The sequence below is a fragment of the Amblyomma maculatum genome, chromosome 8, assembly GCF_055883805.1.
Source record: "Amblyomma maculatum isolate TAMU_Amacu chromosome 8, ASM5588380v1, whole genome shotgun sequence".
Taxonomy (NCBI): Eukaryota; Metazoa; Arthropoda; class Arachnida; order Ixodida; family Ixodidae; genus Amblyomma; species Amblyomma maculatum.
In genome coordinates, this window is record NC_139351.1 from 104767900 (window position 1) to 104795090 (window position 27191).

At 50.4% G+C, this 27191-nt stretch overlaps 1 protein-coding gene across 1 annotated transcript; it reads right to left on the bottom strand.

Annotated features, from left to right (window-relative positions):
• Window positions 1–25039, bottom strand: LOC146182093 (transcription factor RFX4-like). Its single transcript, XM_084575894.1, has 8 exons — window positions 24936–25039; window positions 24744–24867; window positions 24404–24531; window positions 23958–24350; window positions 16507–16607; window positions 16269–16457; window positions 15504–15852; window positions 1–328 (listed from the first exon to the last, which is right to left on the bottom strand). Exons 1-8 carry the CDS (start codon window positions 25037–25039, stop codon window positions 286–288), a joined length of 1431 nt encoding a protein of 476 aa, XP_084432020.1. The 3' UTR covers window positions 1–285.
• Window positions 25040–27191: the final 2152 nt, after the last annotated feature.

Consider the following 27191-nt stretch of genomic DNA (forward strand, 5'->3'; position numbering starts at 1 on the left):
AGTGAGTAAACTTGGCACTTGACACTGGTCCAGAGTCGAAGTGCTTGCAGTAGCAGAGGTGTTCATGGGCGCTTGGTGGATACTGCCACCAAGATATCACATATCTTGCAGTGCACACAAGCATCTTTTTCTGCTGCTTAGATTAAACAAGGCCACAATGTAGCCGTTGTTGCTGCCCGTACAGTGACTTGTGCGCTTGGATGCTTGCCATCCACTGGCATGCCTTGGCCAAGTAGACTGCATGCCAGGCACTGCCTGGCTCCCTGGAAGGCTGCCTGGGTAGGGTCACGTGTATGCTGCAGGCTCCATCAGCAGGGCATCTGCACATCTGCATGCATGCAAGGGAACAGACATGCTATGGGGCAGCACTCAACACCTGCTCCTACCTGTTGTGCTCACAGCTATGCTGAGAGGCTACACTCATTGGGAATGCTGACATGCACATGTATATCGTGTTCGGAAAAAAAAATGGTCTACCTGACTGCAAACAGCTGATGGTCTATGGCGGACCTTGAAGATCAATCATAGCCCTGCATAGAATACTTTGCACATGCTTGCATATCCAAGTAGGTATCAATAATTCGAACTCTGTTGCTTTAATAGCTCAGTATTCAGCACGAAAAGCCTTTTTCAGTTAAAAGTATTTTAATGTTGGCAAGGTTCAAGTGTCTGTTTAGTCAAACCGCAGGTTCACATTAATTAGGGGCCACTGTATAATCTACTGACATGATACCGCTCTGTAAATAATAGATTCCAGTTAATATCGGATTCATCTATTGTGCATAGTCTCTGTAGCACATGTATTGAAATACATAGAATTGAACCTTGATTAGCTCCTGATTTATATATATATAAGTATAGGTTCAAAAATATCAGCAATAAAGATAGCCAGTAGAGTTTACATGTTCGTGAAAAACATTTTCCACTAAAGTTGTACCAAATTCAAATCATATATGGCAAAAAAGATGCGCTAACATAGCAGCAGGCTATGCCTGGAAACAAAATAAAATACATCCACTGCTGCACAACCGGTGCTGTTCTGTGCCAGATTAGTTCTGTTGCATGGTCCTGATTAAAAATGACAGTTCTACATTGAAGTGTGCCACAATGCATATCTTGGGCATTACCAGATCTTTTAGATAGGCGTATAGTGGGGAAGCATCAACTTCACATGCAGTCATTGCTGTAAAATATACACCAAGGAATTTAAGTCTGTCAAACCAATAGATGTATTCAAGTTTAGCGGGCTAATGAAGTGCATAAGGAAGCACTGGAACAGACAAAATAAGTGGTAGGTTTCATTTGTAAGCAGTGCTTGTTAGCACACTTGTCTTCGGTGCCATCACCGCTCGCCAGATTTTTTGCGTCTAACAACGCAACATGCACTAATTCGCTACAACCTGCGGTTGCCAATGCGTCTGGCTCCTGCTCCATCCACACCATGGAGGAAAAAAGAGCTGGGCTAAGCCAGAATATACATAGTGAAAGCTAAGGTTAAGCCTGGTTTTGCTTGTGTATGTGCGCAGTGATAAGTACTAGTAAGAGACAGTTTGCTGTGTGTAAGGCACATGTTTATTCAACATTTGACTTTATACTTTTAAAGTATACTTTTAAATAGACAGTCGGACGATGTGGTCAGTTACCGCCAAGTAGCCATGTCTTCACCCTCGTCTACAGACATTATGGTAGCGGCACGCCGTAGTTGTTCAGCGGCTTGGCGGCGTCTCTTCGCGAAACATTCCTTTTAATCTTCCTGCTGCCGCGCATGGCCGCTCTCCTTCCATGGTACGCATCTAAGGAGCATTGTTGTTGTTGTGGCTGTAGGAAGAAGGAAAAGAAAATGCACGGGCCTGCTACTGGCTCTGTAGCTGAGCCACCTCCGCTGTCTCGTGAGGATATTAGAGAAGAAAAAGAAGAGGGAGAGAAAGACGCATGCTAGCAACAGCCGTCGTCCACCACCTAAGCGGTGGCGGGTGCAATGACAGCCTACAACAGATAACAATTCGGTGGCAGGCTAGCCCCCGCCGCAAGCAGCGTGCCTCAAGTTTTTTAGCGAGAGCTACATTGGCCACAGTCTCGCCATTTCGCCGTGCCTGTCCGAAGAGCGAAGAAAGAAAAGTCGTGGGAGGCAGTAGCTGCAGCTGACATATGGCCGAGCACTAACTGGACGTAGGGCTTCCTGACATTATGTTTGGCAGGAGCTACCAACTCCGGGCTCTCCTTTCATATGGGAGGGTGATATCAGAGTCAGCTTGTCAAAATCCTTGCATTCACTTTATCCCTAGGCCATGCAGGCACGTTCATACGGCTCGGTTAAAGCTGGGCTTTGTATGTTGGCTGGTAGCTTACACTATAGCGTCATCGCACTTTAGTGGTCCAAAGTGCCCCCGTGGCATAAATAAAGCTGAAGCCATACAGTAAATATGTGCAAAAGCCATATGTCTTTACTTTCAACCTTAGCGTAGCCATGCAGATAGCTATGGCGTAACCCCAGGTTTAATAATAATAATAATAATAATACCTTTATTTTCCATCAGAGTGATGGGGGAGGCAGGGAGAAAAAGCCGAGCAATCGGCTTGACGAGCTCCCACCCCCCCAAAGAAAATACAAAGTAAATATACATAGGCAGAGCAGTGTAGCGTCCACAAAAAACAGTGAAATAAAATAAACAGAAGTACATTCGACGAGACATCGCATTCGATGATAGCGCAAAAAAAAAAATTGATAAGAACCAGCACCTTATTGCACATGAACAGAGAGTCGGTAACAAAAAAGAAAAACGAGATCGCAGTATGATCAGGCAATGTAAAACAACAAAAAAAAAGGACCAGTTTCTTTCCATATAGCAGTAGTAATAATAGCAGTGTCAGCAATGCAGCAGTGACAGTAATAATAATAGCAGTGTCAAACTGTCGCACACAGAAAAGAAGAAGGAAAGACAGCAAAACATTCAAAAATTGAGTTTTTACACAAAAGAAAAACAATCGCAATCAATTCCCGTCACAAAGGTAGTACATCAAGATAACAACTTTGAAGGCTTCAAATAGCATATCAAAGACAAACAGGTTCAGTCGCTGATAAAACTACTCTGACGTCATCTTTCGATGACTGTTCGAGTTGAAAATCATGCTTATGCAGTAAGTTTAACAATTTTGGAAGGCGACATTGAATCATCTGCTCACCATAATTTGTGCGGCATTGAAATTCGCTCCATATGTCTGAGTTACGAGTAGGGTAAGGCACTTCCTTTCTCTGCAGGCAAGCCAGTTCTCTCAAAAAGCTGACATTGTTACGTATTTCCTTTTTATAGGCTAAAGCTAAGTGATAAGCGTACATATCATGAATCGCCATTATGTTATGTTTCTGGAAAAGTGGAAGAGATGGATGGTCATAAGGAACGTTAGATATAATTCTTAACATTTTTTTCTGCAGTCGATGTATTTTATGCATGTTTCTTAGGGTTGTCGTTCCCCACACCAAATGACAATATTTTATGTGCGAGTGAAACAGTGCATTGTATATAAGAACTTTAACTTGAGTAGGGAAGGTGTGTTTGTTGATATTAGTCAAGCCAACAGCACGTGACAACTTGTGTACAATGTAATCTACCTGGGCGTCCCATGACATCTGTTCTGTGAAAACGACACCAAGTATTTTAAATGAGCTAACGATATCTACTACTGAATTATTATATCTGATATCTTCATTGATAAACACTTTTCTATTTTTCGGACGAAAGAGAATAGCTTTAGTTTTATTGGCATTCACTGTTAACTTGTTTCGTTCAGACCATTCTTCAAGCCTTATAAGCGCTCTGTTTGCCTGGTCAAATAAATGATTAGGCGAAGTCGCGGAAAAAAGTAATGTCGTGTCGTCTGCATAAATGACAACTCCACAAGCTAAACCACAGATAATTTTTTTCAATATGCAGTTTCTTTTTTGGATTTTGTAAATAGAAGAATGGAAAGGTGCTGTATCTCAATTTTTCTGTGGACACCTGAATCGCAGTGTAAGGGAAGGGAGGAAAGTGGCAGTGAAAGTGGAAAGGGAGCAAAAAGGTGCAGTAATGGAGGGCTATATGGAGTAATTTCGACAACCTGGGAATATTTATTGGGCATCACGCAAGGGGGAGGTGGTGAAGAGTGGCTGTTCCTGGCCCTATGGAGCTGGGACTGGTAGGTCAATGCCGCTTGCGGCGGGGACTACCCTGCCACCGAATTTTTATTTTGTAGGCCGTCATTGCACCCGCCACTGCTTAGGTGGTGGACGGCGGCTGTTGCGGCGCGCGTCTTTCTCTCCTTTTTATTTCTTCTCTACTTTCTCTTCTTTCCGCATGAGGCAGCGGAGGTGGCTCTGCTACAGAGCCAGTAGCAGGCCCGTGCATTTTCTTTTCCTTCTTCCTACAGCCACAACAACAGCACACAGACGCCTCCGCTCCGCCTGCAATGAAACGCAGCCGCAAGCGGTCACGTTCGAACTCGGGTACTCCAGAACAATAGTCGGGTGTCTTAACTACTGCGCCACCGTGGCCGGGCACATACTTTTTATAAGCTATGTTTTGGGGAAAGGAAGGTGCAGTACAATTTTGGGTATACACCTACACTCACTATAATAGCCACACTCTGCCCTGTGGCTCCTGGAAATAATGTGTTGGGTTATAGGAAATGCAGTATCACATTTTTCACCGTGGATACCTGAACCGTATAGAAAACATTAGGCTCGGTTTACCTCTGGCTAAGCGTGGTCGAGTTGCAAAAGCAACCGCTGCATGGCTACGCTTGTGGTAGCTTGCGGTTAGTTGGTGTATGTACGTTTCATAGTGGCAGCTATGGTTATATCAAGAAGGCGAAGCATGGTTGAAGTTGTTTCTGAAGGGTTTGTTTGTGACCCGGCGGTGGAACTCTGGCGGGGCCGATCTCGTGCTCGCCCATTCTTTGTAGTCGGCACTTCGATGTCTCCAGACTCGACGATTAAACTGGCAGCGGCCAAAGACCGCTTCCTTTTCTCTAGACGTGCGGCCCGATCTTATCCGTTTCTTCGGCACGCTGTCTCCCGAGGTTTTCGTTGCGCCTACATCTGGCTTCTTCTGTCGCACCACCGGCTCGTTTATCTGCAGCGTCGGCCCGCGGTTTCTCGACCCACCTTCTACATTTTTTCCTCCGTTTACATTTAAGTATATCAAGCAATTTCTCTCGGATCGACGATCTTTCATCCGAATACAAGATGAAGAACACGGCCCATATAAACTGGGAACGAGAGGAACCCCGCAGGGTGCGGTCCTCTCGCCATTGCTTTTCAATCTGGCCATGATGAAACTCCCGGCTCAGCTGGCGAAGGTCGAAGGCATCCAGCACGCGCTGTACGCCGACGACATAACCACCTGGGCCAAACACGCATCAGTTGGAGACATTGAGGCCAAAACCTGCAGCGGCGGAGATCGTGGGTGCTTACGCCTGCCGCTGCGGCCTTCAATGCTCACCGTCCAAACCCGAATTTGTGCACATTCGCCTGTCGCCTAAGTGCACCACCAAAATGGAACTATCCCTGGCCAGTGACTCGAACACGATGAAATTAGAGTACTTGGTCTCGTTATCCACAAACGGGCTAATAATACTAGCAAAACTGCGCAAGGTGGGGGAGCAGGCGGGCCGGATGGTTCGCCGGGTTTCCAACAAACGCGGGAGGTTACGGTGCACAGACGCTTTGCGGCTGGCGCATGCATTCATGACCAGTCGAGTCCTCTACTCGACTCCTTACTTCCACCTGCGCAGGTTTGAGGAGAACGCCCTCGAAGTGATTCTCAGAAAGATGTAGTACAAGCGTGCCCTCAATCTCCTGATCAACACATCCAACCAGCGTCTCATGTGCCTGGGGATGGTTAACACATTCGCGGAGCTCCGGGAGGCGCACTTGACCAATCAATACACAAGGCTTTCAAAAACTAAAGCCTCTCAAAAACGCCGTCGGGACGCCGGCTATTAGCCCGACTACACATCCACCACCCAACATTTACGGAAGAGCGCGTACACATTCCTGGAATCTGGAGATACCCCTGCACGTACGCTCTCTTCCTGCCAACATGACATGCGACGACCACAGCAGCAGGCGCCTTGCGCGGGCGTAGGCACTGGCCCGTCACTATGGGAACAAACACGGAATCTTCACGTGGACGCCTCCGGCCCTCACCATGGGGGGTAGTACACGGCCGCAGTCGTCCATCCAAAAATGACAGTGAATGACGCTAACGTTCCGAGCTCAAGAACACATGCGGAAGAAGTTGCCATCGCGTTAGCCGCCGCAGACAAGGACTCGCGAGTTCATCATCACCGACTCTAGAGGGGCATGCAGAAATATTAAACAGGGGTACATTCCTCACAAGAATGCTGAATTGGACGAGTTGGTGCGTTTTGACCTTGTCTTCTTTGCGCTACGTTTCCTAAAGTATGTTCCTCTCTTTGCGCACCGCATTCTTCAAAACAGTGAATACCTCGGGGCCCCCGCGTCTCAAACGATTGTATGGGCTCCAGCTCACGAGCCTCAAATGCAATGGAACGGCAGACGCCGCCGCCCGCGCGCTCACTCTCCAGGCAACGCCTTCCGACCCTTTTGATACGGATCCCGAACCCAATCCGGCTCTCACTTTTCGAGAAATTACTGAATGATTTCAATTCAGCCGTGCAATTTATCCCAAGTCTTGTAAGGGCCTTACAAAGGTGGAGGAACGCACACTCCTCCGTTTTTACAACAAAACGCTGCTGTACCCAGCAGTTTTAAAATACTTTGATCCTGCCTGTACAGGAAAATGCCCGCACTGTGCGGAGAAGTCTTCGGACATCTTCCACATGGTGTGGGCATGCCAGTCAACCCCCGAACCTCTCCCCCAGACCTAACCCCACCCGGAAGGACTGGGAGGCAGGCCTGCTCGGCTGCTCCGACCTCAAGCCAGAAGGCCCTGGTCCACCGAACCCAAGCCGCGGCGGTCGCCAATGGGCTCCTGTAATAAGGAGCCCACCCAGTGATTGCGAGATGTTGCCCCGGCTATACCTCAAGCTTTCCTGCCTGAAATAAAGGTTTTCGCACACACACACTCGCCTAGGCACGTCGTTTGCGCTTCGTCTCATCCCAACGCTCCTGGGAACTCAACCCGGAGTCTTCCGTAGTCGTCGTAGAGTCACTCTGGGAAGTAGAACGACTTCTAGCTGCATCTTCATTTCTACGCTTCGCGAGTCGTGCAGCGCGTTCTGTTGCCTCTTGAGCGCGTCGTCTCTTTCTAGCTTCGTTCTGTCGTTGCCTTTCTTTAGCGCTCTTCATAACGACTATAGATTCAACCGAGGCGAAGCGCGTTTATATCCGCGATGTACTACTGCGAAGCGTCATCTCTCCTCTGCCCGCGGAGCACACATCTGGCGGGAGCGATTGGCTGCGGCGCGGCGTAAAACCCCTGTATCATTGAGAAAGATATTAGTGCCTGTGCCTGTATCCTTCAGCGCGGCGTAAAGTCGGAACTTTAGCGCGGTGCCGACTACGGCGCCATCTGGCGGAGCTCGGCTAAGCGTAAAGACCCTGCAGTTGCGGGGCGCGGCTTTTCAAGGTCATTCGTGGCCGCGGCTACGGCATACGCGACGAGCTGAAACCTGGCGTAATGTTGCTTTCGCAACAAACGTTTGTCCTCCTGCTCCTTGCATGTCAGATGGAAGCCCACGCTGACCATTCCCGAGGTGCCGCGCCGAACGCCTCGACCATGTTGTTGTGACTGTAGGAAGAAGGAAAAGAAAATGCACGGGCCTGCTACTGGCTCTGTAGCTGAGCCACCTGTGCTGCCTCGTGCGGACAGAAAGGAAAATAGAGATGAAAGAAAAAAAAAATTGCCGACGATTACGTTACTTCCTAATGCGAAATTTGAGCGCAGCACATTAGGTATTTCAGCTTTTCCATACGTTGAGGCAAATAATTCGAACAAGACGTGTGTACAATCACAGACTTTTTATTTTTCACTCATATTCCTTCAACACACCACTAACAGTTCTTGACTCATGAAAGAAGCTTTGTGGATCGGGAGGTCGCGGGAGGCGGTGCATGGGCCCATCGGAACGTTGCGCGGCGAAGAGATGCAGCGACTGACATGCCACTAGCGTGTCAAGTAAACGTGGCTCTGCGTTTCGGCGAATGCATGCATCGTGATCCACTGACGCCGAGCCGGCGCTTCGGCAACTGAAGAGCACCGTCGCCCGTCACCGCCACGCAGGAAGAGGGGGGTACACGCAGCGACGACCGGTGGCGGGAGGAGCACGCGCAGCAACCGGAGAACACGAGGGAGGGGGAGGGGGGGAGGTACACGTAGCGGCGAACGGTGGCGGGAGCGCGCGCTGCCCCGGCTGCGGAGCTGGTCACAAGGGACAACGCCTGTGACGACGACGCGAAACGCAGGAACGGGCGCCAAAGAGCTGCGCTCTAAAAGGAGAGGGAGAGAAAGAGGCGCGACGCAACAGCAGCCGTCATCCACTACCGAAGCAGTGGCGGGTGCAATGACGGCCCACAACAGATAAAATTCGGTGGCAGGCCAGCCCTCGCCGCAAGCGGCGGTGACCCACCTGTCCCAGCCCCATCAGGGCCAGGACTAGCCACCCTTCACCACCTCCTCGCTGCAATGCGAATGTGTTATGCCCGTTTTAATGCAGCGCTCGAGGTGTAACGATGGTATTGTTTCCCTTATCTGCGGTACTTTCAGTGGAAGAATACCAGAAACTGCGGAAGCGGCTTCGCATAGAGTTGTCACCGGTACACGCCGGAATCGAGGGCCGTCAATTTGGCGACATGGAACGGCAGCGGCTCAACAATCTGGGAATTGCGAAATCGCAGGAACTGCAGCCGACTGAGAAAATGATCCTCATGACTGTGCAATATCTAACTCTTCTGCAGTCGTACATATACTTATGTGATGATTAGTTTTTCAGTAAAACACGCACGTACACAATCATTATTGATCCTTTCCGTCCGTAGCCGTCGTCAACGTGGGCTCAGGCCGTTGCTGGCTGGACGTCTCCACGGTCAGCTGTAAATGCTTTGTGCCACTTGAACATTCGCAGTAAGCACGTCGCATCATTGCCTTGATCACGACAGTGTCTCGGTAGGCAACCAGTGGTAGGCGACCAGTTCCTCCCAGGAGCCCTCTCGTCTGATCCATAGGTTGGCAAAATCACGTGTACTCACTCAGAAAAATTTGGTCCATCTGCGGGCTTGCTCTCATTCAGACTCGCAAGGCCTGGACTCACACTCATGAACTCAAACTCACACAAGCTGGCGACTCACTCGGGATCACTCAGACTCATGAACTCAAACTCACGCATGATGACTCACTCGGGCTCACTCAGAGACATGAACTCAAACTCACGCATGATAACGACTCACTCAGACTCATGAACTCAAACTCACGCATGATGACGACTCACTCGGGCTCACTCAGACTCATAATTAATCTGGGCTCACTCACTCATTTCAACTCACGACTCATTTGAACTCGCTCATCTCGATTCACTCATTTTTGACTCGCGACTCATTTGCTCTCACTCATTTTTGACTCGAGATCTACTTATCTGAACTCAGACTCACTCATTTTTGACTCGAGACTCATCTGAACTCACTCACTCATCGGAACTCGTCATGGACTCATTTCCACTGACGGTCCTAAAGCTTGTATTCGCAGGCGGAAAGCAGTAGAGAAAAACGCGGCAAACAAATGGAAAAAACTCACTCACACTCACTACTAAATTACATGATTAGACTTTTCTTCAGTAATGAACGAGTTGAAAGATTACAAAAAAAAAAGAAAAACATATTGTAGGGATTATCTCTTTTAAGCTGATTACAGTATGAAAGCATGGTCTTTTTAGCTATAGCACGGGTCAAATTTTGCAAATGGCTATGGCCGATTTGGTGGTTGCCGTCTTGTCGGGCACAGTCAATAGTGGTTGGATACCCATTGTAAAGGTGAAACTTCGAAGGTGGCCAGGCCAAATTCTGGAAATGGTCATGCCCAACTTATAGATAACCATAGTGTCGAGGATGGTCAATGTAATTAGGAACTGATAGCTATTGATGCAAATAAACCAAATCAAATTTCGAAGATTGGTAAACCGTGTGTGAACCGAACCAAAATGTGGAGGTCACCATCGTGTTCGCCGTAATAGAATTATGTTGTACGTTCATTTTGGTTCGAAATCGGCCAAGATCAATCTGGTTTGAGTGGACCAAATTTGAAGGCGGGACGAGTCAAATTTGGAGGTCACCATCTTGTTCGCCATCATCATATTAAATTGGACAGAGTTTTGCCCAAATCAATCGAGGTCGAATTTCGGCGGTGGGTGGACAACGTTTAAGTCGGCCCAGGAGGTCACCATCGTGATCGCCGTAGGCGAATTATGTTGGACAGGCTTTGGACCAAATCGACCGAAGCAAAATTACAGCTATACCGGAATGCGTTTAAATTAACCACGTACGTAGCCACGTATTTGTGACCTCCTCAAACAGCCTACCCAATTAGAGCAATGGCGCACAAAAGGAATATTGGACAAGATTCTTGGTCTGTGGTGGTGAGCTATGACTTCTTTCGTGATAAGAACGTTAAAAAATGTGGTTACACAGTGGTCTCTTCGAACTTCATTAGCCTGATATTATTAGCTATGCACGGCTAGCCTGGCTTGTTCGCATCTCTGTGCACCAACGAACAGCTAACCCGTGAAATCATTTGCGAGATATTCCGAAATAAATAAACAGCAAAGGAAGAACTATATAGCTACCGCATTACAACACGCCAACGAGAACAAAGTTCGATTAATCTGCATTAATCGTCATAGTCAAAATAATTGTGTAACAAAAAACAACGAAATTGCTCTACATCATCAGCTCACCAAGAAGCTTATTCATTATTGGAATTACACAGGCAATTCGAGTCCGCTAGGATGTAAATAGTGACTTTTGCCCATTACTCACTCGATCACTTTAGATCATGATTATTCACCCTTTGAGCAAGAATTCATTTGATTTCATAGGAACTTTCTAGGTCGGACTCAGCACGACTCAGATCATGATCTAAATGTGAGCCCAGACTCACAACTCAGATCACGATCTGAGTGTTAGTCCGGACTCACTCAAACTCAGATCATGATCTGAGTTTGATTCCGAACTCACGGCCCAGATCACAATCTGAGTGTGAGTCCGGACTCACTCACAACTCAGTCATGATCTGAGTGTGAGTCCGGGCTCACTCGCGACTCAGATCATGATCTGAGTGTGAGTCCGGGCTCACTCACGACTCAGATTATGATCTGAGTGTGAGCCTGAGTGAGTCGACTCATGAGTGAGTTCGCCGGTTTATGGTCTGCTCGCAAATGCACACCGAAAACGTACCGGCGCTCGAGGGCGTCTTGTGCGCTTGCGCGCCGCGGCACCGTGCACGCTACCCACGCCAGAGCTAGAGGCACGTCGGTAGAGGCGGCAGTTTCGTGACGCGCCCGTTGTAATCATATAACGTGACTGACGTCACTGGCTCTGCCAGTCGCGCCGAAAACGTTGATCCTCAGGCGGTCGAAATCATTTCGGAGCCCTCCACTACGGCACCCCTTTCTCTCTTTCACTCCCACCTTCCTCCCTTCCGATATGGCGCGCTTCAGATGTTCACATATAGTTCACAGAACAAGTGTGGCAGATACTGCGCCTTTCAGTTCCTCTGAACTATTATTATTATTATTATTATTATTATTATTATTATTATTATTATTATTATTATTATTATTGTAAGAATGGGGGGGGGGGGGGGGTGACAGAACTGCCGGACAGAAGTTCTGTCAAGGGAGCAGCAATGGAAGCAAAATTCTTAATAAAGCGGCGAAAGTAAGAGCACAGCCCGAGGAAGCTACGTAGATCTTTGATGGAAGTCGGTTTGGGAAAGGCTGCTACGGCACGAAGTTTGGCAGGGTCTGGAGATACACCTTCTTTGGAAACAACGTGGCCGAGAATGTTGAGCTGGCGGGCGGCAAAACGACATTTTTTCAAATTCAGCTGCAGTCCGGCATCAGATAGGCAGGTCAAAACGTGCTTCAGACGGTAGAGGTGTGTGTCAAAGTCACGAGAAAAGACGACAATGTCATCGAGGTAGCAGAGGCATGTCTTCCACTTTAGGCCACGCAAAATGGTGTCCATCATCCGCTCAAATGTTGCCGGAGCATTACAAAGGCCAAACGGCATAACTGTGAATTCGTACAAGCCGTCGGGAGTTACAAAGGCAGTTTTGGGGCGATCAGCCGCTTCCAAGGGGACTTGCCAGTACCCGGAACGTAAATCTAGGGAAGAAAAGAGTTCGGCGCCTTGCAAACAATCGAGAGCGTCGTCGATGCGCGGGAGAGGATAGACGTCCTTTCGCGCTATCTTATTAAGGCGGCGATAATCGACACAGAAGCGGATAGAACCATCTTTCTTTTTTACAAGGACAACAGGTGAGGCCCAAGGGCTGCTTGAGGGCTGAATCACGCCATTCTGGATCATTAGGTCGACTTGCTCTTCTATAGCCTGGCGTTCGGTTGCAGACACACGATAGGGACGCTGTCGTAGTGGTGCGTGGGTGCCGGTGTCGATGCGATGAGTGACTGTAGAAGTTTGACCCAAAGAACTTTGATGAGAGTCGAAGGAGGAGCGAAAGTGATGTAGTAGGTTCAAAAGCTGAGTGCGCTGCTCTGGAGGAAGATCGGCATCGATGGAACGGAGAAACAAGTCTGTAGAGGGGGGAGCGGGCGCAATTGAAGGGGGGCTGAGCGCAGTCACGGCACAGTGCGGCGCGTCGTCAGGTTCCTCGGAGATCAGAAGAGATGCGATTGGCTGGATACTTCCGAGACATTCGCCATGGCGCAAAGCAGTAGGGGAGTTAAATGGGTTAGAGACCCATAACATGGAAAAGCCAGCGGAAATAGCGAGCACTGCGTAGGGCAATGGAAGGCACTTGCGGCGCAGGAAAGTATGGGCTGGTGTGAAGAGAACGGTGTCATCGCTAAGAGATGCACAAGCGACACGAACAAGCACTGAAGAGCAGGGAGGAAGGTCGATATCTTCGGCGACGAGGGCTTTAGCACCGGAATTTGACTGATCAGCGTCTGGTAAGGCATCGGGCATAGTCGAGAACCCCACTTCAGCTCGAGCACAATCGATAATAGCAGCATGACGCGACAGGAAATCCCAGCCTAAAATTACAGCGTGCGAGCAACTTGGCAGCACGACGAACTCAATCGTATAAAGGGAATTTTGAATAACTACTCGAGCGGTGCACGCTGCTAAAGGCTTGATATGCTGAGCGCTGGCCGTTCGCAACGAAAGTCCCGCAATTGGCGTCTTCACTTTCTTTAAAGTGCGACATAGTTTTGCTTCCATTACCGAAATCGCAGCACCAGTGTCAATTAGAGCCATGACAGCAACACCCTCGACGAAAACTTCAATTAGGTTTGTCGGCGACAGATGAGGACTTGGGAAGTTCGACTGGGTCGCAGTTCTCGCCTCAGGAACTGCGGCCTCTAGTTTTCCTCATGTGAAGCGTTCTGTCGACGTCGCATCGGAGAGATAGAGCGGCGTCGCGGCGACGGTGAACGGCGGTCGGACATGGCTGAGCGGTCTGGGGAGAACTGAGGGCCAGCTGGAGGCTCAGTAGGCGCGGAATACTGAGGCGTCGGAGACCAGTATGCAGAACCATGAGTAGGTGGTGCCGACACCGGGAGACGGTTGCGGCAGTAACGAGAAATGTGTCCAGCAAGCCCGCAAGTGTAACAGATTGGCCGGTTATCCGTCGTGCGCCAGGGATTACGTGGTCTTGGAGCCGGTCGCATAAACTGCGCAGGTTCTCGCGCAGGCGCAGGAGGCGGCTGAACGTAGGCTGGTGGCGGTGGAGCATATGCAGGTGGCTGTCGGGCCGCAACAGCCGCATAAGTTAACGGCGCTGTAACAGGCATGGGTTGAGGGGCTGGAGGAAGAGATTCAGCTACCTGTTCTTGAATAATGTGGCGCAAACTAGGAGCTAGGTTTGAGGAAGGTTCTTGATGGCAGGATATAAGGGAGAGCTGTCGAGCAACTTCTTCCCGAATGAAGCTCTTAATTTGTGGTAGGAGCGCAGAATGTTCACATGCATCTGTCAGGCCAGCAAGGGACTCGGAGTGCATGGTGTTCGCGCGAGTTATGGCCCTTTGTTTTCGCAGTTCATCATAACTTTGACACAGTGTGACCACTTGTGCGACGGTGCGGATATCTCGAGCCGACAGCATCTGAAAGGCATCGTCATCGATGCCTTGCAGAATGTGCTTGATCTTCTCGGCCTCTGACATGTGTGGGTTAATGCGCTTGCACAGGTCGACGACGTCCTCGATATAGCTCGTGAAATTTTCGCCAGCTTGCTGAGACCGCGTACGCAAGCGCTGTTCAGCGCGGAGTTTCCTCACAGCTGGTCGGCCGAAGACTTCAGAGAAGCTGGCTTTAAACGCGGACCATGATGGAATGTCCGCTTCATGGTTTCGAAACCATAGGTTTGCTACGCCGGTGAGATAGAAAATGACGTTGCTTAACTTTGTTTCCGCGTCCCATTTGTTGTAAACGCTCACTCGTTCATAGGATGTGAGCCAGTCCTCGACATCGTGGTCGTCAGTGCCGCTGAAGATGGCGGGGTCTCGCTGGCGGAGGGAGCCGGGGCAGATGATGGCAGAGCCAACTTGTACGGCTTGGTGGTTGACGTCCTCAGGCATCGCAGGAGGTGGTAATGTACGGCTGCGGAGTTCCAGGGCGAGAGGATAGATCTTACCCAGCACCTCCACCAAATGTAAGAATGGGGGGTTTATTCAGCGGATCAACAGGACTTGATCAGCAGGACTGAGCAGATCAGCTTCGAACACAGCGGCAGCGAACACAGGCAGATCCAGCACGCGCAGCGATCACGATGCCACTGACTGGCATGTTCCTTGTGCACTTCTTCCTCTTCACATTATTATTATTATTATTATTATTATTATTATTATTATTATTATTATTATTATTATTATTATTATTATTATTATTATTATTATTATTATTATTATTATTATTATTATTATTATTATTATTATTATTATTATTATTAAGATAATGATAAAGCTGCGTTTCGCGGCAACGAGCATGAACCGATCCGTGCGCTACAATCACAGTGATAAGGACGCATGCCGGCTACTGTTGAAAAAAAAAAAGATTTGAATAGTTCGCTTTGCTCTTTTCATGTGCGTGAAATTATTGCTCATGAATATAAACAACCATAACTGAGGAAAATGTCACTGCTGGAGAAAGGAGTCTTAAGATTTTTAATTATCGCTGTTAGTATGGCAACTGTGGGCTTTAGGAAGTATCACAATGATTGCTCCAAAAAGAGCCTTCAGACTAATTTATAGATCCCCTGCCCTCGCGCACACAAGGCCGTTATTTAAGTGGCAGAAAGCTTTATACATACCCGTGCCAGCAGTCGGTTAGGTCGGGTGGTGCGTCGCTGGCTACGTTGGCGAGCAGCTGGCGCACGAGCGCGTCGCCCAGCAGCCGCTCGACCAACGAACGCGCCCACTCGTCCAACAGCGCGCGCAGCGGCCGCAGCGACGTCGACGACGAAGAGGCTAGCTGACGCTCGGCCTCGGCCCCTGCTGCCCCCCACACCGCCAGAAAGTGGCGCGCCAGGGACGCCGCCAGCCGCGGGCCGTCGGCCGCACTGGGAGCCGCCACGCTGCGCTCGACCAGGGCTTCGAGCCAGCCCATGAGTGCCGGTGGCTCGCCGCCTTCCAGCAGCAGCAGCGACAGCTCCTGAGTCCCTGCTCCGTGACAGAATGCTGCTCAGCATATAATCACCGTGTGTCTTGCCTGTGTTCTGTTTCTGTACTCTACCACCTTCCTCAAGTGTAGTGTCCGCACCCGCTCGCGGCCAAACCTGACAGGCCTGAAAGCCGTCATCTCAAGCTTATTACGTGTACTCTGCTGCGAACAGTTTGCGAGATGGAGCATAAGTATTTTATTTGCTCCATGCACTACGTCAAGGCCGCGCGCCCTAGCTGTCTACGTCTAGATGTTCTGTTTGTGTCTGGGGTGGGGTTGTTCTGTGTCAAGGGCAGAGCACCATGCCAATATCTAGTCTTTGTCCCTATAGTCCGTGTGTAGGCCTCTAGGTGTTCCTCGTATAAGGCTATGTTCCTCGTCTACATACATCGGCGGCGTTCAAACCACAACTCACGTGCGTAAAGGAAGCGCGCCGATGGTGTTCCGGGTCTCGGGCTCTGGGCGGCTGCCTGTCTGCTCAGTGTGGCCAGGTCCAGCAGGGCCCAGTCTTGGGGCGCGCCGGTGGCCACCGCTGCCCTCCACGCCTGCGACAGCTTGGCCAGCGACAGCCGGCGGCGCAGCGCCTGCGACAGGCAACGGCACACTGGCCACCAGGGCTGTTTCTCGTCCTCCCCAGCCCCATCACCACTCACTGTGTAGTTTAATGGCTCGCAGGGGCGCCGGGAAACCAGCCAGCGCAGCGTCTAGCCAGGGTTCCAGCTGCTCCGACAGTAGCCGCGCACCCCGGCACACGCTGCGTGGTCCGTGATCACAAGTTACGTTTTGGCGCATAAATTGGTTCTGTTCTCGGTGAGTTACAGATCATTCCAAGGCCTCGAAATTCTCCCTAACTAAAAGATCGAGCCTGTCGACCTATCCTTCCGAGCTGGCAAGCGAAAGAGTAAAATGAAACCGCTATTTTTATTATATAGTGGGCATCGCTTTTTCTCATGGACAGGAAAAGCTTTCTCACTTCTGGACATTCGGTTTGCCAAGTGTGAACAAGGACATGCTCATATATCTCATCATCCGCCCTCTTCGCGGCGGTCGGCAATCGTAAGCTGCTCTCCTCGGGCCAGTCTCTTGCGCTTGCAACAACGCAGCACCTCAGAGGCCGTGATATAAACGACAGGGAGCAAGTTCACCAAGGTGTAATCTCGTTTCTCCTACTCCTACGGCAGCGTGCATCCAGCTCAGTTCACTTGCAGCGCATGTATGCCGCACTTTCCTTGCTGGTCTTGCTTCGATAACCCGGCCTCTATACCTCTGAAAATGAACGTTTCATGCCGAAAGGCACGTTGTTGCAATAACAAAAAATATCGCACTTCCCTACGCTGGTTTCAGGATTCCCCCGAAATTGAGCCTAGTACATGCATCGCTAGCCAACTTCGAACAAATAACTTCATGGGAGTCAACCGGCATTTCATTGGCGAGTTTTCCGGCTTGGTCACTCCGCATGCAAGGGCAGCCCTCGGCTTTAGTTTAGGAGATTGGCACTATACCTCGACCGCCCGAGCCAGGATCTCCCTTGTGAACTTTCTCCGCCTGCCTGACGGCTTAACCGCGGTTTTTCGTGTCTGTTGGTCCTTCTCTCCGTGTGTGTGCTTTATTCCGTACCTTTCTGTCTTGACTACACATACTCTTACACAAACTTCTAGTTCGTGCTTAGCGGGGGCCCTGTTGCATGGCCGCTTCTGCAAGAGGAATCCGAACGCAGACCTAATAATGCTTAGGCATCCGTCTAGAAGCTGCAGTCATAGCCTTCAACTCCAAGGCTTGCTGCACCGTGTGCCACCCATGCCATCCTGAGGAATGAAAATATGGTCTCGCTTCCTCTTACAATGTAATCGTTCTTATCACTATGGTGTTTCGATATTGAGTGGACACTTAGTTATGAAGCAGAAACAAGGCGTTCAGCCTGGGACAGATCATGGAACTGCTGTCGGCAATTCGGTAGAACCGACTGAAAAACGTGGGTCAAAAGTCTCACGATAACACACCACCATGTTTCTTAACGCACAGTGCTGTTCCAGCACTCGGATCATCGCAAAACGAAGATTCCTGATATAGACCATTGGCGTGCAGTCCATGCCATCTACCCAGGTGGTCTATTCGGTCAGCTACAATTAAGGATGAACATGAGATGCTTCACTACTACAGCTTGCATGATGAGTTACGTCTGGAACAAAATATCGCCTGTAGCCTTTGTCCAGAAATTTCCGCGAACGATTCAAGTCGTTATTCGTTCTTTTTTGACAGCCACCGGCAGGCATGCGGCCTTATCACAGTAATTCTAGCCCGAGGCTCGATTCTGTCCATTGTTTTTGTTTATGCTCGTTGTCTCGAGATGCTGCTTTATCATTTTATTTGTCGCACAAAATGCGCCTAGAGGAGTCTAGAAGATTCCTGCCACTCGCATGTGTTTGTGCAATGTTCCAGATTACGCTAACCACGGTCTGTAGCTTTATATCGATGTTTACTTGCCGTTTCTAAATTGAGAGTTGGCGCGTGCAACAGGCATCCTTTGTTCGCCGACCAGACAGCACGTTTGTCGCTATCGCCGCCTCCGAGTTGTTTACTTCTTTTTGCGGGAGCAAGTCAGCCCAACAACGAGTCGATTTCAGTGCGATTACGCCTGTCTTTTCTTTTCGGCTTTGTCACCACCACGTGAAATCGGGTGGAGGTGCTGCCTTCGTGTTCTGGTCTACCCTTCAAGCGACCACAGCCCTGTTCTTGCCGCCCTGGAGGACCAGACAACAGGCGACAGAACCAGCCACCGACTTCAAGAGCTACAATCTGAACACTGTCTGCTACCACAACCCCTTCGACCCCGGAAGGCGTCAACATTGACAATGGCCAGCGGCGGTTGTCTTCGTGCAGCCCCGGGAGGCCCCATCTTCCAAAGACTGCCCACTGAGGATGCGGAAGACTGGCTCGAGCTGTTCGAACGCGTGTCAATGTACAACCCCTGGGATGACGAAACGAAACTGCAGGCACGTGTACTTTGCTCTTCAGGGACCCGCCCGAATCTGGTTTGAGAACCGCGAGGGTCTTCTGAAGGATTGGGTCACTTTCAAAACAGAGCTATTGAATGCTTTTACAAGTACATACTATGAGAAAAGAAAGATCCCAGTCATACATTCAGTTAAGAATCCAGCTTCCTAATGAGTCTGTTCTCATTTACGCAGAGGAATGAAGCGCCTATTTCGCCGCGAAGACCCTGAATGAGTTAGGAAAAGGTTTTTTAACGCGAGGCGTCAAAGAATCTCTTTTTGCTTGCCTCGTCAGAAACCCACTCCAAACCGTGGCCGAATTCGAACGAGCATTCAGTTGCACGGAACCCAGAAGCTCGGACCCGACTGTACAACCGGCCTCTTCAAGTATTCTCTGCAAACAACTGCGACGCCGCCGCTGCAAGTGGGGATAACCTACGTGAGATTATCCGTGAGGTAGTTTTAGAAGAGCTGCACAGAATCCTCCCTTCGCCATCGCAGCCGCAGGTTTCGTCGCTAACGGGCGTCGTCCGCGAGGCGGTCAAGCAGGCACTGGGTGTTCCTCAAGCGATGGCCCCGATAGCTTCCACGCAAGCAACAACAATGAACTGTGCTGCTTCGTTACGCCGAAATGCTTTCCGACGTTACCCTCCAAGCCGCCCCCCTTGACGCGACCAGGATGCTGCCGAACGCCGCCCCTTGGCCCCCGTCCGTCAACCTTACGAATTAAGAACCCTCCAGCCTCAGGAAGTGCGATGCCTGGAGGACTGCGAACAACCGCCCTCTATGCTTCCATTGCGGCGACGCTGGCCACATTTTACTCCACTGCCCGTATAGACGCATCGGCCTTCGCCATTGACGCTCCACGAACCTGTCCTTGCGAGCGACCAGAAGAAATCGAACATATATACTTGCGCAGGGCAGAGTCTCCAAGCCTTCGCTACCGTTGTCCATTGCCGCACAGCGCCCAATTTGCGTTGCCGGGCCGCAGTTACGTCCGAGGAAGGTCTCCTAGCCCCTTTAGGGGGAAAAAGGCAGCAACCTTTGGAGGTGAGGTTGCTACACGGCGAACTAACGAATATCCTCCGCCGCCGACGACGCTATTACGCCGACGCTCCTTATGAAAACGCCCTCGACGATCATGCGTCCAGATTCCAAATTAGCGCCGCCGCCCAGCGAAGTGACGGTGGTGAGCCCCGGGCGCGATCTCAGACCACGGCGGAGTAGAGATCGAACACCGAAGTCAACATGCAATACGAGGACGCGAACAAGTGACCTCGAAGTTGCTGTCGATGGTCGCACGGTTACCGCCTTAGTGGACACCGGAGCCGACTATTCTGTCGTCAGTGGAGCGTTCGCCGCCCAGTTTAAATATAAAAAAAGTGAAGACCACTTGGCATGGCCCGCTAATCCGTACCGCTGGTGGTAACCTTATTACGCCGTCCGGGCGATGCACCGCAAGAGTGACAGTGAATGGGCGCACTTGTCCCACGAGTTGCATGCATATAGACCTTCGATCAAAGCTCATCAAGCTTTCGACGGACAATGCCATACCTATATTACGACGACTTCGACGCAACCTGTCGATCTAAACGTTCTCGACGAAGAATTGACCGTGCCGCCTCGATAAAACGTGGTACAGTATGTGTGGGTAGCGCAGACATCGAATCCGCCGAAGGCGTCGTCGAAGGAAACACCCAGCTACTCTGGAAACGAGGTTTCGGAATCTTAAGAGGCATCGCCAAATTCCGGAGAGGACAAGCTCAGGTGCTGGTGTCGAACTTCACCGAAGAATACCAGCATCTTAACAAAGGAATGACGATCGCTGCCCTCGACGCGCTAGTAGATACCCGAGATGTCTTTGCCCTACCCGACTAGCCCGCAAACGATGCACCCACCCGAGGAAGTCTAACCACTTTCGACGTCAACTCAGCACTATCCTGGTGTAGAGAATACCAGATTCGTCCTCTTCTTAAAAGCTGCAGCGAGTGCTTTTCGCCAGCGTCGAAGGTGCGACAAACCCCATTAGCAAAACATCGCATTATCACGGACGAACACGCCCGACCTCTGCGCCAAAGCCCCTACCGCGTATCGCCACGACAACGCCAAGCCATCCGCGGGCAAGTCGATGAAATACTTCGTGACGTCGTCACCCAGCCGTCAAAGAGCCCCTGGGCAGCCCCAGTAGTTCTGGCGAAGAAGAAAGACGGGGCACTTTGTTTCTGCGTCGATCATCGCCGCTTGAATAGCATAACGAAGAAGGATGTTTACCCTCTTCCTCGCTTCGACGACATACTGGACCTGCTTTGCAACGGAAGGTACTTCTCATCGATGGACTTAAAGAGCGACTACTGGTAAATTGAGGTCGACGGAAGAGACCTCGAGAAGACTGCGTTCATCACACCAGACGGCCTGTTCGAGTTCAAGGTAATGCCATTCGGACTCTTCTCCGCACCCGCAACGTGCCAGCGAGTAATGGATACCGTATTGGCTGGCTTGAAGTGCCAAATTTGTCTGGTGTACTTAGACGACGTCGTTGTCTTCTCTTCAACCTTTGAAGACCACAAAGGCTTTGAAAAGGCTTCGCACAGTGTCCGACGCAATCAAGTCATCAGGACTGCACTGAAAGCAGAGAAGTGCCATGTCGCTTACGAGGAGCTTTTGTTCCTTGGCCAATAGTAAGCAAGGATTGTGTTCGTCCAGACTCAAACGAAACAGCTGCGATCGCGCAGTTTTCTCAGCTAAGTGATAAGAAAGCTGTGCGCCGATTCCTTGGACTGCGTGTATAACCGACGATTCGTCGAGAACTTTTCATTCCTCGCTGAACCTTTGACGCTATCTTACAAATGCGGACGTACCGTTTGTGTGGAAAGCATCGCAAGCAGAAGCCTTCGAGCAACTCAAGCGCCGCTTAAGACCCCACCTGTCCTCGGCCATTTTGATAAAAATGTAAACATTTATTGAAAAACAGAGAAAATTTCTGCTCTACTATGTTTTGTTTTTAATTTCTGTCAATTTACGGTTTTCTTTTTTTTACAACTGATAGCATTTTTTTAAAATTGACAAATTTTCTCGGTGTTTTTGTTATTATTTTCTTGTTGTTTTTTTCTGCGCAGTAAAAGTATGGTCCAAATATATCTTTCTCCACTCGTCTTTCATTTCTCGTTTTCTGCATGTAACAACAAAACTGCGTTAAGCGCCAGCTCCTTCAATGAACACCATTACTAAGGCGAAATCCTTGCCAACCCCGTCTCACGAATATCTCTCGGTGCTGGCAATACTTGATGGCACCCATAGAGTTGGCTGCGCAACAGTCGTTGCCTAGCCACCGTAAAGAGGCAAGTGAAAAATCCACAGCAGATACCACTGTAGCAGGGAGCCAACCAACAACAGACCTCAATGTGGCGCCACTAGTTATATTCTTACGCAGTTGTTCGTTGGACAGCGCCTTCGGGGTCATACCATTTCGCTTTCTATTCAGCATTTACCTACAAGTCAAGTGAAAATCAGTTTGCAGCAGAAAATAGAACAGACGACAAAAATATATCGAATTGTTTGCCTTCCAATCGAGGTTTCAGCTGGAAAACAGAAAGTTATTGTTTTTTTTTTTTTCGTTAACTTTTTTCGGTCAATGGCGTAGAACAGATATTCTCTGTACGGGGACAGAAATTTTCTTTAAAAATACCTCTAATTTCAAACACATTTTTTTACAGTGATATATATAATCTTCTCATCACAAAAGCCTGAACCATTCGGAAGAAATCTTTCTTTGACTCCTCATTTTCTTTAGCCCGTCGAACACACATGTACCCATGCAATACAATCGAACTTGTAGAAAATGTGGCGAGATAGCCGGATATGGTTACGTTTTATGGAGCTGCAAGAAGATGCCGCAACCGCGGACATATATACCATATATACTACCAGTCCCTTGAGCGATAGTGGCCAGCTCGGGCCCGCGTACCTGGGCCGCTAAGTGGGCTCACAAAGTCGCCGAGAGCCACGGACTCGACCCATGCAGGGCTCAATTAATGCTGACAATAAATATTTTCCAATCCAATACAATCTCGGCAATAGGATGTCTGGCTTCTCGTTGCTCGATGGTCTCGGCAGCCTGTCTGGCACGGTTGGGGTCTCTTTCTTTAGCGATATGGCGCATGTGGCGTATTTACCTACAGTTAACTGAAGAAGGGGCACAAATAAAACTTCTTAAAAAATACGATGTTCTATTCACAGCGCGAGAGTGTTTTGCAGTTTTACACGAGGCGTAATTAGCTGTGGCAATATATAGCAGATAGTGATGTGCCTTGACACGACGATGAAGACGACGATGTTTCGCGAGAGCTTAAGGTCAAAAGGGCACCATTGACCTTGATTCTTGTTAAAACATCACGGAACTTTTCAGCCGCCGTTTACCTGTGCATGTTCCTCATCGTATACTATAGTTTACGCATCATCATAATGCACTTTCCGATATTCTGTGGAAACATCGAGTGCAATTATGCCAGAATAGGTCTGTCTCCGGAATATGCATATCAAAGAGCGTAAGTATTGAGTTCGCGCATATGATGTAAGAAGTCTCAGGCTTTTTGACCTGTCCTGATCGCAATTCAGGCATATCTTTTGTAGTCCATAATTACTAGCAAGATTGTTGGCGGCGGAGATGCATCGTGCCCTCGTTTTCTTACAGCGTGGTGTGCAAAAGGACGTCAGAGCGCTGCAGAACCTATGCCGGAGAGGCTCACATCTACTGAGGTGCGGACTTGATGGTTCGAGAGTTACGGAAATGGGCGAAATTGTTGCATCGTAAAAGAAACACCATCTAATTGAAGCGGAAGCTTTATTCCAATTCCTGTTCGCACATGCAGACCCGCCAATCATTTTTCTGGGAGGCCCGGCTCCTCTTCCAAAAGTAGCCATTTATTATTGGAGCTGTATGTCACAATGTCCTGCTTTTCCTGACTCCATGCATGTTGGGACTAATACGTCATATACTGTATAAAGTCTGGAAAGAACATGGCAGCTGGTTTCATCTAGTGCTGTAGCACATGCGTATACGCTGTTATCGCCTCCGCTTACATAGGCGTGTGCGACAGAGGACCGCCACGTACCTGTCCACTGGAGGGGGTTGGAGTGGCGGCAGTAGCGCGTCGGCCAGGGCGCCGTACAGCAGGCTGTCGCAGATGCCCACCAGGTTGGCCAGTGCATTGGACGCCAGCAGGGGCGCTAGGTGGGCGGGCACGCGGCGCCAGAAGTGCGCGACGTAGTGTAGCACGCCTGCCAACGGTGGCTCCTGCTGTAGCGCTGGCCCAGAGCACTCATCCAACAGCCGCTGGCAGTGGCCCCGGTACATGGCCACGAAGGCAGACAGCTGCTCGCTGTCGGCGCCTGCCGGAAGCAGCAGCTCGCGCACCCTTGGGAACTCCGGCAGCAGAGAGGTGGGCATCGGGGGCGGCGAACACTGGCGCCACTGCCTGCAGCCCGTCGCAGCGGCGTCGCCCCTGCTGGGAGGCCACGCAGGCTGAGTGTTGCGCAGCGTCCAAAACCACTCACTCACCCCTTGGCGTAGGGAGGCTCGAAGTACCGCGAGCCGACGCGCACCGCGATGCCGTAGTAGTGGTAGCGTGACTGGCCCCGAGTTCCCAGACGGCGCGTCGTCAGCTGCGGGAACTGCTGCCGGATAATCTGCGGCGAGGACATGCAGGGTGTTAGAAGGTGCCCTTCGTGGAAGAGTGCGTGCATGGAGACGATCTTCCAGAAAGAATATCCGGGGATTGTCCTGAAGGCTGCGAGTGACTGTTCGTCCCCGTACCCTCCGCGGGTCAGCAAGTTCTCGGCAATAAACGCTGTTTGTCTATCTCTGGGCACATGGCCTTGAGAGAAAAAGAGGCACGTGCCTTTCCGAAGCTGGCGGCGTTGACCGGCTGCATGGCGTTGCGCGCGCAGAAGTCTACGTAGTGCAGGTACAACGTGTTCCTGGGAATGCACACGCCCTCGGCCACCTCGTAGTTCTCTTGCAGCCTGCGTAACCAGTATACCACCTATGAGAACGCCGTCGTCTTCCTTCTGGTACACCGCCGTATGCGTACCAGAGCAGCGTGGCCGGTGTCGAGTGGGGCCGGAGCCAGTGCCCCCACTCGCACTTGACCGGCGAGCGGTCGCCGCACGCCTCGTCCCGGCCCGGATCGTGCATGGCTCTGGCGCCGGCGGGCCGCGGCCGCGGCGCGGAGCTTGCGCCACGCCCGTGGGAGGGGCGGCGGGCGCGGCTTCCCCGGAGGCGGCGCCCACTAAGCCAAGTGCGATGGGTCTCCAAAGCTCAACGTCCCGTTAGCTGCGCGAAAGAGCCTGCGCATGGGCAGCGGATCTCACGAAGACCGACCGCGTGGCGGGCAGCCATATAATCATTCACGTCTGGAGGCCGAGTCGGGGAAAAGTGAGCTGCTGGTCGGTTTGAATCAGTGGCGGGACCCTGAGAGCGAGTTGTGGAAGGGTATCACTACGCTTTGCTACTTTGATGGGGACGAGGGTACAGGTGGTATATTCCAAGTGCACTGCTGAAAGTATACATGTCGTGCTGGTTGGCTGCAGTGAGGTCACTGGTGATGCCCATGGGAAGTGAAGTAATAAGCAGACAGAGAAATATTGTGTTAGTTGGTCTGGCACAGTACAAAACAAAAATATCTCACGCTCTCATCTCTACTGCGAAGCTTGGGATGGCAACGCCTGCCAAATTGACGGACAATCCGGGGTCGATCGAGGAACACAAAATTCCAAAGAGCCGATTAGACCTCAAAACGTATAGTGTTTTCGCCTTAAAATCTATTCGCGCATTATCTAGATGGTGTATGGGCGATACTTAAGCTCTGCCTTCAAGGGTGTGACGCGATAGCGTCAGCAACCAGGCCAGATATAAAGCCCCGCTTTAACCAAGCCGTTTGGACGCGCCTGTGGGGCCTAAGGGCAACGTGAATGCAACGATCCTGGCCAGCTGATTCCGATATCCGACCCTCCCATATGAAAGGAGAGGCCCGAGTTGGCAGCTCTTGCCAAGCTTAATGTCAGTTAAGTCATTGCAGCCATGTCAGCTACCGCCTGTCAATGCCACGCTTGCGATGTTTTGCTCAGAACACCAAAGCCGGCTCCGTTAGATTTTCGGTGAACAGGGCCTTTGACGCTGTGGCGTTAAAGAATCTTATTATTGACATTTCTTTCTTGAGTGGGAGGGGAGAAAGGGGGAGGGGGTTATTAGCTCTTTCCTCAGTTTCGCGCCGTCGCCGTTGGCATCCACAGCGATAGTGGTAAGAGATACAAGGTGGGAGGCAATGGGTATGCTATAGTGGCTTGGGCTTCCGCCTCGACAGCGGGAGATGGTTGTACTGCAGTATACTTGGTTCTAAATTCGCCGCAAATGTATAAGCGTTCACCAGATGCTTGGAAGAGGCTTCGCAGCCTCCTCCACATTTAAATCGATAGCGCTACAAGCTCCATTGTTAAGGAAATGTGGCGTTGTGAGCGAAATATCAAGAGCACATCTCTGGCAGGTGGTTAAAGGCAGGTGACGTGGTCAGGCGCTGACTGTTTGGCAGGTTGGGCCACACGATACGGCGGAAGCTGTCAATTCGCGTAGCTGCTTTCAGGTGGGAATCGGACTCAGCAGGGAAGTTGGCTCCCTACTCTGCGACTGGTTCTGCGAGGCAGATGCACGTCGCTCGTCTGGTGGGCGAAGTTGTCAATCGGATGTCGAGAAGAGTGAGAGACGACGGATGTTCTAGTGGCTTGGACATTACCTTGATAGCGGGAGATATATAGTTGGTTCGAAATTCACCGCCGGATAGAGAGAGAGAGAGAGAGAGTAAACTTTAATTGTTTAACGGAGTAGCTTGGGTGGTTTCCTCAGTCCAGGATACCATTGGCCTGGGCTGTCTCCCGGGCCCTGGTGAGCAGGCTGCGCTACTCAGAGAGACCCGTGTGGGCCAGCTCTGCCTCCCACTCCGCTTGGCTGAGCGCTCGAGCTTTATATTTCTGTAATTGCTGTTTGTAGATACATAACATGTGAAGGATGTCTGAGATTTCACCGCATGCAGTGCATGTGTTATTTTTTAAATTTTTCGGGCCAGATTTTGTGGTACTTTGCTAGGTTTGGGAATGTCCTAGCCTGTATGTTCCTCCAGGTTACTGCCTCCTGTCTGCTGTGGTCTTTGTGCGGTTCTGCGCATCGTTTTCTTTCTAATTTGAAGTATTGCATTAGTTCCCGTATGTGAGACGGGTTGAAGGGGCAGCCGGCGCAGGTGCCCGGAAAGTATGCCCTCTGGCTATTCTGTCGGCAGCCTCGTTGCCGGACAAGG